Source organism: Sturnira hondurensis, unplaced genomic scaffold, assembly GCF_014824575.4.
Source record: "Sturnira hondurensis isolate 20B ecotype Veracruz unplaced genomic scaffold, ASM1482457v3 Scaffold0020237, whole genome shotgun sequence".
NCBI lineage: Eukaryota > Metazoa > Chordata > Mammalia > Chiroptera > Phyllostomidae > Sturnira > Sturnira hondurensis.
The window spans coordinates 695,388-711,466 of NW_028092868.1; the positions used below are offsets into that span (position 1 = coordinate 695,388).

The 16,079-nt window shown below is 51.2% G+C and overlaps 1 protein-coding gene across 1 annotated transcript in view; it reads right to left on the reverse strand.

Moving 5' to 3' along the window:
• The window catches only part of TSPAN15 (tetraspanin 15), a 53,080-nt gene that overhangs the window by 21,717 nt on the left and 15,284 nt on the right, over positions 1 to 16,079 (reverse strand). The window contains exons 2-3 of the mRNA XM_037029221.1: positions 3,541 to 3,726; positions 2,256 to 2,330 (exon numbers count right to left, since the gene is read on the reverse strand). Coding sequence (XP_036885116.1) covers positions 2,256 to 2,330; positions 3,541 to 3,726 — 261 coding nt within the window. The remainder of the gene's footprint in view (positions 1 to 2,255; positions 2,331 to 3,540; positions 3,727 to 16,079) is intronic.

Below are 16,079 nucleotides of genomic sequence, written 5' to 3' on the forward strand. Positions count from 1 at the left end.
CTCGGTGTCGTCAACAGGTGAATGTGATCAAGAAAAACGCAGCGTTTGCATGGGATTGTGTATGATATATATATATATATATATATATATATATATATATATATATATCTCATAATATAGTATATTTGGCCACAAAAAAGAAGGAAATCCTGCCATATGTGACAACATGGATGAGTCTGGAGGACATTATGCTGATTGAAATAAGCCGGGCAAAGACAAATAGTATGGTGTCACTCGTATGTGAGAAGAAGGAGGGGGAGAAGGGATGCGGGGGGTGAGAGGAAGAAGAGGAGGGGGAGGAGAAGAGGGTGAAGATGAAGGAGAAGAAAGCGAAGGAGAAGGAAGTCCAACCGGCCGAACCAGAGAGCAGAGAAGTGGTCGCCAGCATGGGGCTGGTGGAGACGGGGAGCTGCTGGTCAAAGGGAAGGAACACTCAGTTACAAGATGAATGAGTTCTGAGGCTCTGACATCCGGCGTGGTGACTGGAGTTAATAATACGGAGTTACAGACGTAGGATTTGCTGAGAGAGTCCACCTTGAGCATTCTCACACACACAAAAGTTAACTATGTGAGGTGATGGATGTGTTAACTGACTGGTAATCATTTTACAAAGGATACATATATAAAATCATCAAATGTAGAGTTTAAATATGTTATCATTTTATTTGTCGATTATACCTCAATAATACTGGGGTGGGAGAAATAGAAAAAAAAGATTTAAAAAAGAGACTGAGCTGCCTCTGACTTGCTGTGTGCTCTCGGGAGGGCTCCCTAACCTCTCTGGGCCTTACAGACTTTACTGATATAATGGGAATCTCCTCTCCCCTCTCCTGGGGCTCACAAAATGGGAAGACCCCTGGACTCCGGGGGTGCAGACAGACCTATGGTTAAGGCCCACACACAGGAGACCCCGGCAGAACAGGTTGTTTCCCGTTCCCATCTGAGCCAGACCAGCTGCACCCACGGAGAGTTTGGCAAGAGTCAGTCACTGGCTCCTTTGAAGGATCTGCACAAGCTGGTGCCTGGGAAGCTGGGTCTGGGAACGCGACTGCTGCCTCGGGCTCGACTTCTGACAACAGTGTGGCCACAGCCTTGATGCATCCACCCAACAGTGATGCCCGGGGGCACCAGGAACCAAGTGGCCTGGGTGGTGAGGGGTGGAGGCAGGGGAGTGGACAGAGCGAGCTGAGCTTCCATAAACAGGCCCTGCTCCTCCAGCACTGCCTCCATTGTCAAAGCCAGAGGAAGACAAAGGGATTTATGAAAGAAATGATGGATCTCTGAGCTGGCAGTCAGCCCTGCTCAGCCACTCACTTCCTGTGAGGACTTGGGCAAGTCCCTTTTCTTCTTCAGGCTTCAGGACAAAAGCGTTAACATGTAATGAAGGTCCGACAGGGGCCAGGACCATGCCAGGTTCTTCACATGCGTTCCCTCATCAAGTCCTCGCCCCAAACTCCATGAGCTAGGAACCTGGGGGCTTGCAAGATATTAAGTGTTTGCCCGAGGTCACACAGCTGGTATGAAGCTACCTGGCCTGCAATGGAAGGCCCGGGAGACTGAGAGTCCTGGGAACCCTTCCAGCTCACCCTTCCTGATTTTGCAAACCCTTCCAGCAGGTTTCATGCCACATGGGCCTCCAGCCTTTCTCCTGCCCTCACCCTTATGTCCCAGCAGAGGGAAGTCCTATTGACACTGGTTCCAAAACATACTCCCACTCCCTGGTCTCCCCACGCGCTGCCTCCCAGTGAGTAAAATGTAAATCAGATCACATCCCCCCCCCATATAATTCTGCAAAGCCACTGCCATCAGAGAAAACTCCCAGGTCCTAGACCATGGGCCCCGAGAACCCGCGTCATCTTCACTTGCCAGCACTCCAACTCCATCTTCCATCCCTCCCAGCACTCACGTCCTTCAGCCAAGTGGTGTCCACGCTGGTGCACACACCTGCCAACCTCCTTTCTGCCTCAGTGGTTCCCTCTGCCTGGACCTCTGCTCCCTCTGAGCCTCACCTGGCAGGCTCCTTTCCATCATCTCAGTATCGTCCTCCCCGTCTGACCCCCCGGCACTCTCCCACCACCCTGTCCTGTTTTCTTGTTCTCCAGTTTCCTTTCCCAGAGCCCATCTCCCCAGCAAAACAATTGCTCCACGAGGAACTGTATACCCTGCTCTCTGCACACGCCCAGTTTTATAGCCCAGGGCACACGCACAGTGCGTACTCAGTGTACTAGGGGCTGATAAATGCACCACAGGCCCACCTGGTTCCGGAAGATCAAGGCCACCACGCCGCCAGTGAGCTCGATTATGAGGCAAATCCCAAGGATGTACATAAACTGAAAAACAGAATTCAGAGATTCACCTGGGGGGCAGAGGTCAAGCACAATCAGGAGAATCATCCGTTGGAGCTCCTACTGCTCCTGGGCCTGTCGCCCCTTCCTCCTGTGAGGATACAGGATGTGAACAGACATTCTGAGGCAAAGCCCATCTCTGGAGCCAATGGTCAGGAAGAGTGACTCAGCTGTCCAAGCCAGACTGTTGTTGAAGTTTGTCCCAAGGCTCCTCAGCAGGATACAGGTGGAAAAACACACCCCGCTCTCCTGGCCCCCACAAGGCAAGCTGGTCCTCGGTCTGGGTGCCCCAGAGGGGCAGGCCTGGCTTAATGGACAAGGTAGGGCAGCATTCCCAGCTGTGTGGGCAGAGCCCCTGAGCAGTGGCTTCTCAGACCCCCAGAGTAGGTGAGGGATGGATGTCTGAGGCGTAGAGGATGTGAACCCTGTCCGTGACCCAGGCATTGCCTGAACTGATGTCAGCAAGGTTCAGCCTCAGACAGCCCTGAGACCCTGCTTAGAAGAGATTTTAGGGACTTCCCGAGGGAGGAAGACAAAGAGGTCAATCACACACGTGGATGTAGAGCAAAAGCATCTGCCTACTGGTACCCCCAGCTTTCAGGAGCCACCCTTCACCCCACAGTAAGGGAGGCAGGTAGGGCTAACCCCATCCCTTGACTCCAGGACTTCAGAGTCCTGGGAGTTTGGCCAGAGTCACCAAGACAGGTTCCTTGGGATCAAAAGCTGCAAGGACTCCTTTGGTCTGAGGCTGCTGATAACCATGGCAAAGAGAGAGTGAGGACAATGCCAGGCAGCCAGCTGGGAGCAGGAGAGAGAGCCCAAGGGCTCTGTCTACAGCCCTGGACCCAGTGCGGGTTTGCTGGTTTTAGGAGCTGAGAACTCACCACCAACTTGTTTTGGTTTTGCTTGTTCTTATTTGAGTGTGGTTCCTCCCAATTCCATCTGAGAGTCTAGACCAACACAGGGTTTAAGTAAGTGAGTAAGAAGAGTATTTAGATCAGCCTTTCTATGTGGAAGTGGAGGTGGCCCGGCCTCTTGGGCCAGCGTGGACAGATGGGCTCATCCTGGACACCCTCCAGACGAGCTGGCTCGAGGCCAGGACTGAAAAAACTGAGCTGCCTGAAGACCGTGGGACAGCCTCAGTCTCCCCACCTCCTTTTGGGGCCCAGCTTAGGGGTACGTGGGGCTGACTCACCACTTGAAGAAGGCACAGGTTGTCACGAAGGGAGGCCACCACGCCAATGAAGGAGACGACGAACATGATGATTCCGAGGAGGATGAGGATAATGGCCGGGGCCAGAAAGGCACTTTCAAGGGTTTTGTATTTCTGCCGCTCGACCTCTGCATAGATCCCCACAGACAGGACCAGGGTCCCGATGAGCTGCAGCAAGAAAGCAGGGAGTGAGAGATGAGAAGGACTGGAGGACCCTTGATTTTCCTCCGAAGAGTTTATTTGAGGGCTAGTGTACCTGTCATGGGCGGGGAGGGGCCTGCCCCAGGTGACCATACGTGGAGGGAACTTGTTAGGGGCTGAATTAGATTCCCCTAAAATTCCTGTGCTGGAGTCCTACCCCTGGTGCCCCAGCATGTGACTGTATTAGGAGACAGAGCCTTTAAAGAGGTGATTCAGACTTCCGGCCAAGATGGAGGCGTAGGTAGATACAACTCGAGTGCTAGCAAACTAACACAGACCCTATTTGGAAATTCAGGGAAAAGTACTGGTGAGTCAGGGGAAATGCCCTGTAGAGGGTCAGAGAACCCGGGCCTTTGCACAGGCTGTTCCTGTGGCCTGGAATGCTCTCCCTCCTGACACCCACGCGGCTCACTCCCTCACCTCCTGCCTGCCCTTGCGCATTTACCACTGTGCACAGGGAGGCCTCTCATGGCCACCTTATTTAAAAAAAAGCCCTGCCTTCCAAAATTCCTGATGCCATTTCCCTGCTTCATTTCTCAACCTTAGCACTTACCAGCATTTAACATATGACTTTTTTCCTTTTCTTTCTAATCGTTTGTCCTCCCCACAAGAATATGAGCTCCACACCAGGGGGATGTTTTCAGCTATCTCAAGCACCCCCTAGCACATAGTGTGGCCCTGACATTAAGAAAGTACAGTCAGCGTTTGCAGTCCATGTCTATGGAACAGATGAGAGCCGGGCTTCCCAAAGAGATCGCCCTTGGGTTTCAGGCCCATGCTGCCCACCCTGTCTGCCTGGCTGAGGATTTTGACTTCCTGGGCCACACACTCCGAGGGCAGGGGCAAATCATTAGAGACACTGGACTGTTCCACTGAGTAGAAGGCAGTGTGGGAGCGAAAGCCACGGTGCTGTCAGCTACGGTCCCAGTAAAGGATGTGAGTGATGTACAGACAGGGTGTTGTCAAGGCAAGCCATGAACACAGGTGCCCTTGAGTCTGCCCTGGCCCTGAACTGGCTAGAGCACGCCCTCCAGGTAGATCCCCTTGACTTCCTCCTAAAAAGTACCAGGACTGTCCTGGGTAAAGGGAAGTGCCTGCTGCCCTTGAGGCTTAAGCTTTGACAAATGGCAAGGATGTAAAAAGTCAAACAGACCAAGTACTTAGAAACACCAAAAAGCAGGATTATCAGGAAGCCGTGGCCCTCACCCTCAGGCCCAGCAGTTTGCTGTGATTCACAGCTAAACACGGTTCCCTTGGTTTGAAAACATTTTCTGGGATGATGGGGATCCACTCCTCCAGGCTAAAAGAAAAGTCCAATACCCACGGGCCAGGGGGTGCTGAAGGCAAACACTGAGTAAAATGATGTCATCAAATTTGCCCACCTGGGTAAATTTTACAAGTTTTAAGGCAGGGCACACACACACACACATACAGAGCCCTGCGCAGGAAAATGGAGAGCACAGGACATAAAAGCTACTTTTGATAGAGAAAGAGCAACCAGAGGCTATCTGGTCAGTTCATGCTCCACAACCCAGAACATGGCAAAATTGTTGTTCAAGGTCTGTTTGAGCTTCTGGGTCCTCTGAGAACAAGGGCAAGCAGCTTTAAAAAGTCACATCACCCTCTTCCGAACTACTGCACTTACGAGGAATCACTCACTCAACCCTAACCTTGCACCAGACACAGAGCCTCAACCTCCCTCCACCTCAGAGCTGAGGGTCGTGGTTGAAGAAGAACCCCACAGAGAAGTGACGCCTTCACAGCCCAGGTAGGAGGTGAATGAACTATGTGAGGATGAGGTGAACTTGAGGTGAACTTGAGGTGAACTTGAGGTGAACAGAAGTGGGGTTTCATTTTCCACCCTGATGAAAGGCAACTCTGATGCTGTCACTGAGCCAACAGCAGAGCTCTTAATATTTTCAGAATTGATTTATATACTTTTGAAAGTTCTATATTTCCTGTTGTGTAAAAACAACAACAACAACAACAACAACAAGGTTCTCAGCAGGTGGCCATGGCCCAGACCTCTCTCCCTCCCTCATCCCCCACCCCCGTGCATCTGAGGGAAGGTGTCCTTCCTGCTTTGGAAACCATCTCCAAAACTCGAGAGCTGTCACTGGCCGCAGTTCTGGCCAGAACTGACCCCAGCCCTCTCTGTAAAGCAGTCAGTGGCTTCTTCTGTTTTTACAAGCTCCCCAGAGCCCCGGGGCCCACTCCACAACAGCCTAACTGGCAGGAAGCAAAACTTCCTCGGATCCCCCTCCTGTTGCAAAGCTCGGCGTTTCCTTAGCTAGTCAGCCTCGCCACATTTCCAGCTGTGGGAAAGCAATCACAGCAAATGCAAACCCACGCCTCCTGGCTTCCCCACACTGTGTACGCAGCCACCACAGGCCACTTCTCCCAGCCCTCCCAGAGGCCTGGCAGGCAACCCCCACAGCGGCTCCCCCACACAGCTCAGGCTGATTTGGGCTCTTTGTTCAAATGGTTGAGGGGCAGCGGGCATGGGGAGAGGCCAGCATAACCCTTCCCAGAAACTTCAAGATTTCCAAATGATATTTACATCTCTGATGACATCAGTTTATGTTCCCATCTGAATATAAAATGAACTGTCAATGCCAGTGTGCAATCACATCCATTCTTCTCTGCTAATTATAGCCTTTCACCAGGCGGCCAGCCACTCCAGCTCCTGCACAGGAAGCAAATAGACTATTCGTCAAGCAGGGCAGCTTCAGCTAAACAGGGCTGGAGGCAGGGGGCACACAGCCATGCCCATTTGGGGCCAAAGCGGAAAAGAACATGCTGCTGGCAACCTGCAGGCCAGGCCCAGAGCCCCAGGCTTTGCAAGGTACATGGTGTCTTAAACAGGCTCTGCATAGAAGCCCTACAGCCCAGGGCCTGAAAGTGCCCTCTGAGCCCTGCAGCCTGGGACCCACCTTCCTCCTCTGCAGGGAGAGGCCCGGCTCCATGCAGCTGCTGGGAAGCAGGAGGCCCTGTGAGGCATTTCAGCACCTGCGCCTCCTGCTTCAGGAAGCATCTGGGACTGGTCCCCTCCACAGACCGGCTCACCCCCAGCTGGGGCAAGTCTGCACTTACAGGGGACCTGAATGGCCCTCTTTCACTCCAAAAGGCACAAACCAGGCACCTGCTCTGTTCCAGGCCCTGAGATGGGGTCACAGGACTAGACATGGGGTAAGACTCGGGGAGAGGAGAATGAGAGAGGCTAGAAATGACCTCTGCAGTCCTATGGATGAAATTCAGGGGGTCTTTCAACTGGGTATGGGAAAAGGGTCACACCCCTACTTCTGTTAACTTCTAAGTGAAACATTCCTGGCACAAAGAAGGTGAAAAACCCCTTCGGTCCACAGGAAGTGAGCTGCAATCCCGACTCTGAAAGGTACTGACGACTCTGGGAATTTGAACAAAAGTGAGGAGAAGAAAGGAATTGTCAGAAATCAGGATGGGCTTTTCCTGGAAGGCCGCAAGAACTGCTCCATTTGTTCCAAAACTATCTCATGAGGCTCCAGGGCTTTGTCGGGCCAAAACAAAGCTCTTTTCTGAGTTTCCTGCTTGAAGAGATGTGGGGAGTAGCTAAATTCCAAGGCCTGAGGGAGATTTTAAGTAAGATGGGGCGAGCAGCATTCCTGCACCCAGCCGAAAAACCCTGGGCCCCACATCCATCAGCCCTTCTGCCCCAGGCCAACCCTGCCTGGCTCTGGGCTGAGCCACCCTGCAGACTGCCTCCTATTCAGCCCACTCCATACCAGCTTCTCCTCTGTCCGGATGAGGGCTGGAAGGAGCAGTAGAGGCAAGATAAGACATGGGAGTTGGCATTCTGAGCTTCCATTTATTAGCTCAGTGACCTTGCTCGTGTCACTTCCCCTCTCTGAGCCTCATTTTTCACCTGTAGTACAGTAAAGCCTGATGCCATTGGTAGAATGATTGCGCTCTACCAGCATCCTGAGAGTGCTCGACTTGCCTCATCTCCCTTAACCTTCACACTCCCTCCCACATCCCCGAAATGACGAGTCCCACTCTGTAGACCAGGCTCAATGAGTGACACGGATCATAGGAGAGGTAGAGCATCAGGATTCACAGCAAAAACCTGTCTGTCTGTCCTGCCGCTAAGACTTGCAGACCAGCCTGTTGCAAAGACCTGGGAGAGAACTGCCCTGAAATGTCTTTGCAAAATATAACAGTGCCAAGAGGACACTCCGTGATATTGCTCACATTCAATACGGTAGCCACTAGCCACACATGACTAACAGGCTATTGAAATGTGCCTTGTGTGTCTAAGAAACTAAATTTTTTATTTTATTTCATTTTAATTAATTTAAATCTGACTACATGTAGCTAGCGGCCATCACATTGGACAGCATAGATCTCAAGTGTCTCGCACTGGGCGCTGCCCCTTACCACTCTCCCATTGTTACTTTCTGAAAGTAGAGACCATGCTTAATAAAAAAAAATCCTGGACCTGGTCATCCTGCCACTAGCTAGAGATGGTTCAACTCACATTCACTGACTTCATTCAGGAGAAAACAATCTCTTCTCCCACTTCCCCCCAGAGAGTTCAGTCCCTGTAGTCTCACCCCTCCTACCCCTAAAGCAGGACAGACCAGATCCAGAAGGCGCTGATAGTGCCCCCAACCCAAACTGATATAAGGGCCCCTGTGTCTCCCTGGAGAGCGCCAAGCCCACCTCCAGGACTATGGGGCAGTATTCTAGGCTTTGGGGGCCCTGAAGCTCAGCACCATGAACTTGGCCCCTGTCCTAACTCCAGGCAGCCTGAGCCTGGGGGATGGGGCTTTCTTCAACCCCAAATAAAGCCAGCCGTTGAGAAAGCTGCAGAGGCTGCCTCCTATTGCCAACAAAGAAGCCACTCACTGGTCTTTGTCACTGGTACTTCGCTGTCAACTCTTGACTTGCTTGACCCTGGACTTCTTTTTAAAAACTGGAGATCAAGTGCAGAGAACTCGGTTAATTGCAATCCTTGATCCATGACACTCTCTGAGACAGCCTGCTTTGGTTTGCAGCGTAACAATCACCATTCATTAACCAGTCCTCCTGTCCCACTGGTGACCCCACTGCCGTGACCCCACTGTCACACACTAAGGTTCCATTTGTGCCTGGGTCAGTTTCTGTCTCCCTGCCTCTTCCATTGGTCAGTCTACCCCTAAACAAGCTTTCGTGGCATAGTGAGTAGAACTTTAAAACACATCTCGGCATCTAGTAGGCCGAGTTCCTCTTTCCTGTCTTTTTTGGAAGTGTCCTGGATAGTCTTGGGCCTCAACTGTGACTTACACATTTTAGAATCATCAAGTTCCATGAAAAAACCTGCTGGGGTTTGACTCAGCCGCATGGAATCTATAGACCCCTTAGGACAGAACCGAATCAGGTCTTCCGCCCATAAGCACAGTATTCCTTGTTTGCTTATGTCTTCTTTACTATGATTTCTCTAATAAAAGTGCTCTCTCCACTTCCCTGAAGCTTTTCCATAGCTAGGCAGAGCTAGGGAGAGACTTCAGGAAGTATTTCCCAGGCCCGCCTGAGCAGGCCCTCCAGCCAGGTGTGGGCGTAGGAGACACGGCCTTAAGAAAACAAATCTCTCTACGAAGCGAAGTGGACACACCAGTCTGTTTTGCTTCCCTCCAGCATCAATGGTGACAGAAACTTGATTTAAAAGACTCCCACATACTGTCTGTTCTCAATATGGTGAAGCTTCCGAAAGGTCTGTCTTGTCGCCTTCTCTCTCACCCTAGACGATCTTCCACATTCCTATGGCAAAATAAAAAATAGACTCCCACACACACACACAGCACATTCCAGGCTGCGAAAGACCTAAGCTGGGAGCTTGAGTGCTATTCAACCCAGCCAGGGCAAAGTGGCCTTTCTAATTGAGAACAATAAATACATGAAGCCCTAGAGGGGAGAGCTGCCCAAGCCCCGCCTCTCCTTGGGAAGTTTGGGGCAGGCAGGTGGGAGGTGGTGTAACAAATAACTGATAAGGACATTCTGAAACAAGAGGCAGAGCAGCCACGTCCTGCTGGGAAACCAGAGGAGGCCCATTGGAGCTGAGCCTTGAAGGGCACACAGAGTTAGACTTCATCTGCCAGACCCTCCGTCGGCACAGGGACGGACCCAATACCTCTGCGTCGCGGCAATGCCTCTGAGACATGACATTGCTTCACCTGCATGTCAGCCCAGAAGGAACTCCCGCAATCCCGCTGCACAGCAGGGCCTCCCAAGGTTTAAGGGTGAGAGTGACTCACGGTTACTCTGAAAACCAAGGAAAGAGCCAAGAGAAAAGGAGGAGTCGAGAGCAAATCACCTCTACCCAACACACTCCTCTCCCTGGTTTTCTTTCCTCTCCCTTGCTGGGCCTTTCTCTTTCTGAACCGAGAGTCAGAACCTGCCTCCCCGGGCTGTGTTCTCGTGACATCAGGGTGATTATCTTCCCAGATCTCAGCCACAGCGGAGCCCCAGGCCCACCTTCAAGCCAGGCTGACGCATTGGCCAGAGGCCAATCAGGACAGAAGCCAGTGTTCCCCACGTGGACATGTGGCTGTGGCGGTGGGTGGGGACTTCACGCTCAGGCCGCCTCAGACAGCGCCCAGGCCTAAAGTTGCCGCTGCAGCTGACAGGCTAGGAATGGTGAAAGCAGACTCGGGTCCTGGGATATGGGCTTGCGGACTCTAGAGAGCTATGCAAGGCTGGCGGGAGCTGCTCCCTGCTGGGCACACTCAGGAGCACACCCTGAGCCAAACCTCTATCTAGAAAGAGCGCCACTGCTCACAGCTGCAAGCTGTTGGCAAGAGTAGGTAAGATGGCCCAGGTACTCCATTTTCCCAGACGCTTTAAAAAGAGACACAGGCTCACAGAGGTGACAAGGAGCTTTGTCCTAGACAACGCCACCCAGTTCCAGCCCCGGCAGCCTTTCAGAGCCCACACCTGTCCACCAGGAACTGAGCCAGGCATCTCCCATCTTCCCTGCCCTGGGGTCTTTCCCACAGACAGTGTGGGAGTTTCCCCATGGGACCGAAAGTGAGGACAAGAGGCATTTCAGGAAAGGGAGAAGGAAGAGGGGTCCCCCATGATCTTACTTCTCCCTGATCCTCTGAGTTGCTGAGAGGAGAAGCCACAATAAAGGAGGGAGCCACCAAAAGGGAGCAGGCAGCAAAGGATGGGGCTGCTTTCTGGGGACATCAGGGAAGGGAAGGAAGAGATGAAGGAACCTCCAGCAGGAGCTTCCGAAGGCAGTGAGGCCACACAGCCAAGGATGCCATCTCCCAGGGAACACTGGCCCGAGTTGGGCACATACAAATTAAGGGCAGTCTCTATATAATTTGGGCAATAATAGGGCTTACTCTCTCCTGCCACTTGTTTTTTAATGTTAGATCTAGTTTTATATCCAAGAAAAAAAGAACCCCCCCCAAAATATATATTTGATTCTTTTTTTCTTGGATATAAAGGAAATATATATATACACATCCTTCGGTGTATTCCTTCCCCTTTGCACAAAATCCCACATTTGAACTAAGCCCTTTCTTTCTCCCTAAACTAGGGCTGGAGGGCGGAGGAGGCAATCAGATCACATGTGTCAGTGCCTGGTATGAACAGGCCTTAAAGAATGTACACTGACCCAGTCCGAGGGCTCATAACTCCACAGAGGTCAAAGGGCAAAGAAGAAAGGAGGCAGCATTGTACACTGGAAGCAGCACTGAGCGAAGGTGATGGTGGGGTTGGGGGGGCGGCACAGGCAGATGGGAGCCCTGGACTTTAATCCCAGCTCTGCTTCTAGGTCCCATTCGACTTGGGCAAGTCATTTTCTGTCTCTGGGCCCCAGTTTCTCCACTCCAAAAAGGAGGGGGTTGGCCAGGACAACACCTAGAGTCCCTTCACTGCTCCAGGAGTCCAGAAAACTCATGCCTACCCAGCTCCTCCTAGACCCCGGGTCGTCAGCAGAACATGGGTGACCCAGCACTTTCTCCTCCCCTGAGTTCTCCATGCTTTCCTACCTAGTCCGGGAATGCCACACTTCTGCACGTGAAAGTCCCTCCAGGGCACAGAGGCCCTCCCAGCCCAGCCTCAATGGAGGCACACCCCTTCAGCATTTACTCCCACAGTAGCCACGGAAAGGAGACCAACAGTTGTTCTGGAACTAATAAAGCCAAAAGAGGCTAATAACCATTCTCCAAAGCTCAGATCAAAGTCCTCCTCCCCCAGGAGGTCTTCCTGGATCACCCCAGCTACAGGGATCTCTCTCCACTTCTGATCACCTATGGAATCAACAATGGAGAGCCCTCACTGGTACTGATATTTATAGTATTAATTATGCCCATTCAACAGATAAGTCCAGATATTCGTTAACTACTCCATGCAGGGCATGGATGGCAGAACCCAGCAACACACATACCGTCTTTGATCTGCACAATTTCACAGGCTGTACACACTATGCAAACATGTTAGTCCCAGAAATACCCAGAAAGCTTGGTGGCTCAGCTCCCAGACCACACTGTCCTGACAGAAGCCATATGGAAAGAGCCATATGGAAAGGGGTTGGGGCCCATGCCAGTCCCCAGTGACCCAACAAACCACAATGCCCCTGAGACAAGATGCCAAGTAAAAGTTCCTGCCACCGAGCTGGTGCTCAATTAATGTTACTTCTCCTTCCCCAATGAGGATGTAGAACTGATATAACACTCAAACCAGATGCCACAAACCATCTCCCCTTAGAGGCACTTTGGTCCCAGGATAATTCAGGGAAAGGGGAGTCCCTATTCTGAATTCCTAGGCAGTACTCACTGATTCAGCATACATTTATTAAGTGCCTGTCGTGTGCCAGACACTGGGAGAGAAAAGATAAGACCTGGTTCCAGCCCTCGAGGAGCTCTGTCTACCAAGAACACGACACACCAGCAATGCAGCAGAAACAGGAAACGCCGGGGAGAGGTAACCGAGTGCGCAGAGAGGAGGAGCCGCTAACCCAGGGCAAAACCAGTGAGATGGAGGAGGTGATGCTTGAACTGAGTGCATTTAATGCATGTAATGAACGAGCAACATTCCCGAAGTGGACGAGGGTTTTGGGTGCCCGTGAAGGTGCTTCAGGGATAGCAGGTCAGCATAGCTGGAGCCAAGGACAAGTAGATGGGGCTGGGGAGGGGGCCAGGGAAGCTCACAGAAGCCAGACCACCAGGGCCTGGTCTCTTAGGTTAAGTCAAAAAATGTATTCAGTCATTTAATATCCCTTTACTGACAGATTAAGTCCATTCTACTCAAAGTTTTTGGTCTTAGGACTCCTTTGGATTCTTTTAAAGGTTTTATTTTATTTTTAGAGAGAGGTGAGAAAGGAGGGAGAAACAGAGGGAAAGAAACATCAATGTGTGAGAGAAACATTGATTGGTTACCTCCACCTGAGAACGGGTACCTGGCCCACAGTCCATGCACAGGCCCTGACCCCTGCCGGGGAATGGAACCGGCAACCTTTGGTGTGCGGGACGACGCCCAACCCACTGAGCCACAAGAGGCAGGGCTCCTTCGGACTCTTAAAAAACTTTGAGGACCCTAGAACTTTTGTTTTTATGTATCATATGTATCAGTTACTGTATTTATTATATAAGAAATTAAAACAGACATTTTAAATATTTAATTCATCTAGAAATAACCATAGATTTACATGTTAACATAAATAGCATATTTTTCTTTAAAAAATGTCAAAAAACACAAAGAAGATTATGTTTAAAACATGGGCTTTATGTTTTTGCAAATGTCCATGTCTGGCCAATGAGTGGGCAGCAGGATGCTCACAGCCGCTCCTCAGCCAGTCTGCGCCCCTTCGCCACCACAGGCCCCTGAAATACTCCGCCACAGACTCCTGAGAGAATGAGTGGGAAAGGCAGCTAGCATTTCAGTGTCGCTTTGACTTCCCGGACCCCCGTCCACCCACCCAAGGATTCCTGGAGCGCACTTTGAGAGCTGTTTTAGGAGGGCGCTGGGGAGGGCTACAGCAGCGAACCAAACATGAGAGTCCCAGCTTTGGTGGAACTCATTCTAGCTGGGGAGAGACAAACAAGAAAAACACACAGTATGTCATGGTCAGAGTGCTATAAAGAAACAAAACAGGAAAGTACACCAGGGAGGCTGGGAAAGGAGGCTGGCATTCAAATCACAAAGACCTTGGAACACACCCATGTATTCAAGGCACAGCTGCTACAGTGTAGGGGTGGGGGAGGGGTGTAGATGAGGTGAGAGGGCAGGGGCAGGGCCAGGCAGATCAGTGGAGCCTTTTAAGCCACTGGGATGACTCTGACTTTTGCTCTGAGTGGGTGGAAGGCACTGCAATTTTACAGAGCAGTGATTTGATCTGACTTTGATTTTTAAATGAGCTCCTCTGACTGCTATACTGAGAAGAGCCTGGTGAGTGTAGGCCAGGAGAGCAATCAGCAATCTGCTGCGGCAACCCAGATTGGAGGCGACATTGGCCTGGACGATGGCAGGCTCGTGGAGGTGGCGAGAAGTGGGCAGACTCAATATATTTTGAACTTGAAATAGGGAACTCACTGAAATAATGTAAGCAGGGGAGTCACATGCTTGGATTTGCTTTCAAATGTTCTTTCACCCAACGGTTTAGTCAGTCACACAGCTCCAATGTCACCCCACGGCTTACTCATTTGTTTTCATGGGAAATGCATATTTGCAATACAGAGGGCTAGCGGTCAAGTTTGGCATGGCCAGCAGTGAGGTGGCTGGACATCAGGCATCTCCTAACATGGTATTCTGCACCTCCTGCCACACCCCAAAGAAACTGGGAAGCAAATCCGCAATGCCACTAATGCTCTGCAGATCAACAGACCTGGAGGTGACAAGGGAATCAAAAGCCGCAGAGGCGGTCTAGACCGGGGGAGACTGAGGAGACTCGTCACAGCCTGAACAATGGGGGAGCCTTGAGTAGATCCTGGATTGGGTAAAATAGCCCGCACAAGGCATCTGGAAAACAACCCAATCTGGGTGTGAGCTGCACAGATGATGCTTTATTTAATGGTGATTATTTTTCAAGACAATGGCGTGTGGGAGAACGCCCTTTCTGAAAGGCTGAATGCTAGGGTATCTAAGGGTGAGATCATAATGGCTGCAGCTTCCTTTCAGCTGCACTGGCAAAAAAGAAATCATCGAGAGAGAGGGATTGAGACAAAATATTAACAGTTGGTAACTCAAAGGCACTCAGGTGTTCTTTGAACTCTTCTTCCGGCTTTTCTGTGAGTTTAAGGGGTTTTTTATATATAAGTGTCATTTCCACCACCCCTACTTGATGGGGAACCCCTTGTTCAGTGCCCTCCATCTTGCAGAAGAGAAGGGACGGCTCTCAGCTCCATCCCAACCATCCCCTGAGCATGGGAACCACAGGACAAAGAGGTTCTGCCCCATGCGTCCCTGGGCACGCTGACTTCCCAGAAGCCTCCTACACACTGGTTATTTGCAAACACAGCATCTACGATTGCGCAACTCTGGGGCATGTTGGGTCTCATAAGCAGACTGTGGGTAGCCGGCAGTGAGCCCTGGGTCTCCCGGCTCTGTAGAGCATCTCTCCCAGTGCCTGGCCTGGGGGGTGCAACTGGGTGAGCACTTAAGGAGTCCTGCATCCAGGCACCGAGGGAGGACTCGTGCAGGGGCCCCCACAGCTCCACACTGCTTTCCAGGCCCAGCAAGACTTCCCCTACTCGCTTTCTGCACTTCCCTGAGCAAGAAGAGGGCAAGGCCCAGTAGGTCTTGGTGGGTTAGACAAATCCAGACAAGGAACACACAGCCATCTTCCCCAGGATTCCAGAACATTCAGGCCCTCAGAAGTCGCCTCTCACCTTTTTTGTTAAAATGAGATCCGATGCAATACATGAGCCATGTTGTCGGATGCTGATGTTTTTTAATGCATTATGGGGAACATTAGGAACAATTTAATAAGTTTCATGTAGCCTTGGTATTTTCTTAGGTGCAGTCTTGGAACTGTGTTTATATCCAAGAACTCTTTGTGGAGATGCATTCTGGGACGCCTGGGGTGCCCTGTCATGATGTCTGACACTCAGTCTGACACTTAGTTGGCCAAGTGTCAGAGTTCCTGATCCTGCTTGCTGGGCATATGGGTGTTCACTGTATCATTCTTTCACCTTTCCTACATTTTACATATTTTTACAATAAAAAAGTTGAGAAACAAGCAAGATCCAAGTTCCATCTCTTCCACAAGAAGGTCTATTTACAGGCCCAAGTCTCCTTTTGGCCTGGGATGTCTCCGTGGCCACAGCCAGGGCTAGGCTCCCCAGGGCCCTGGGGCA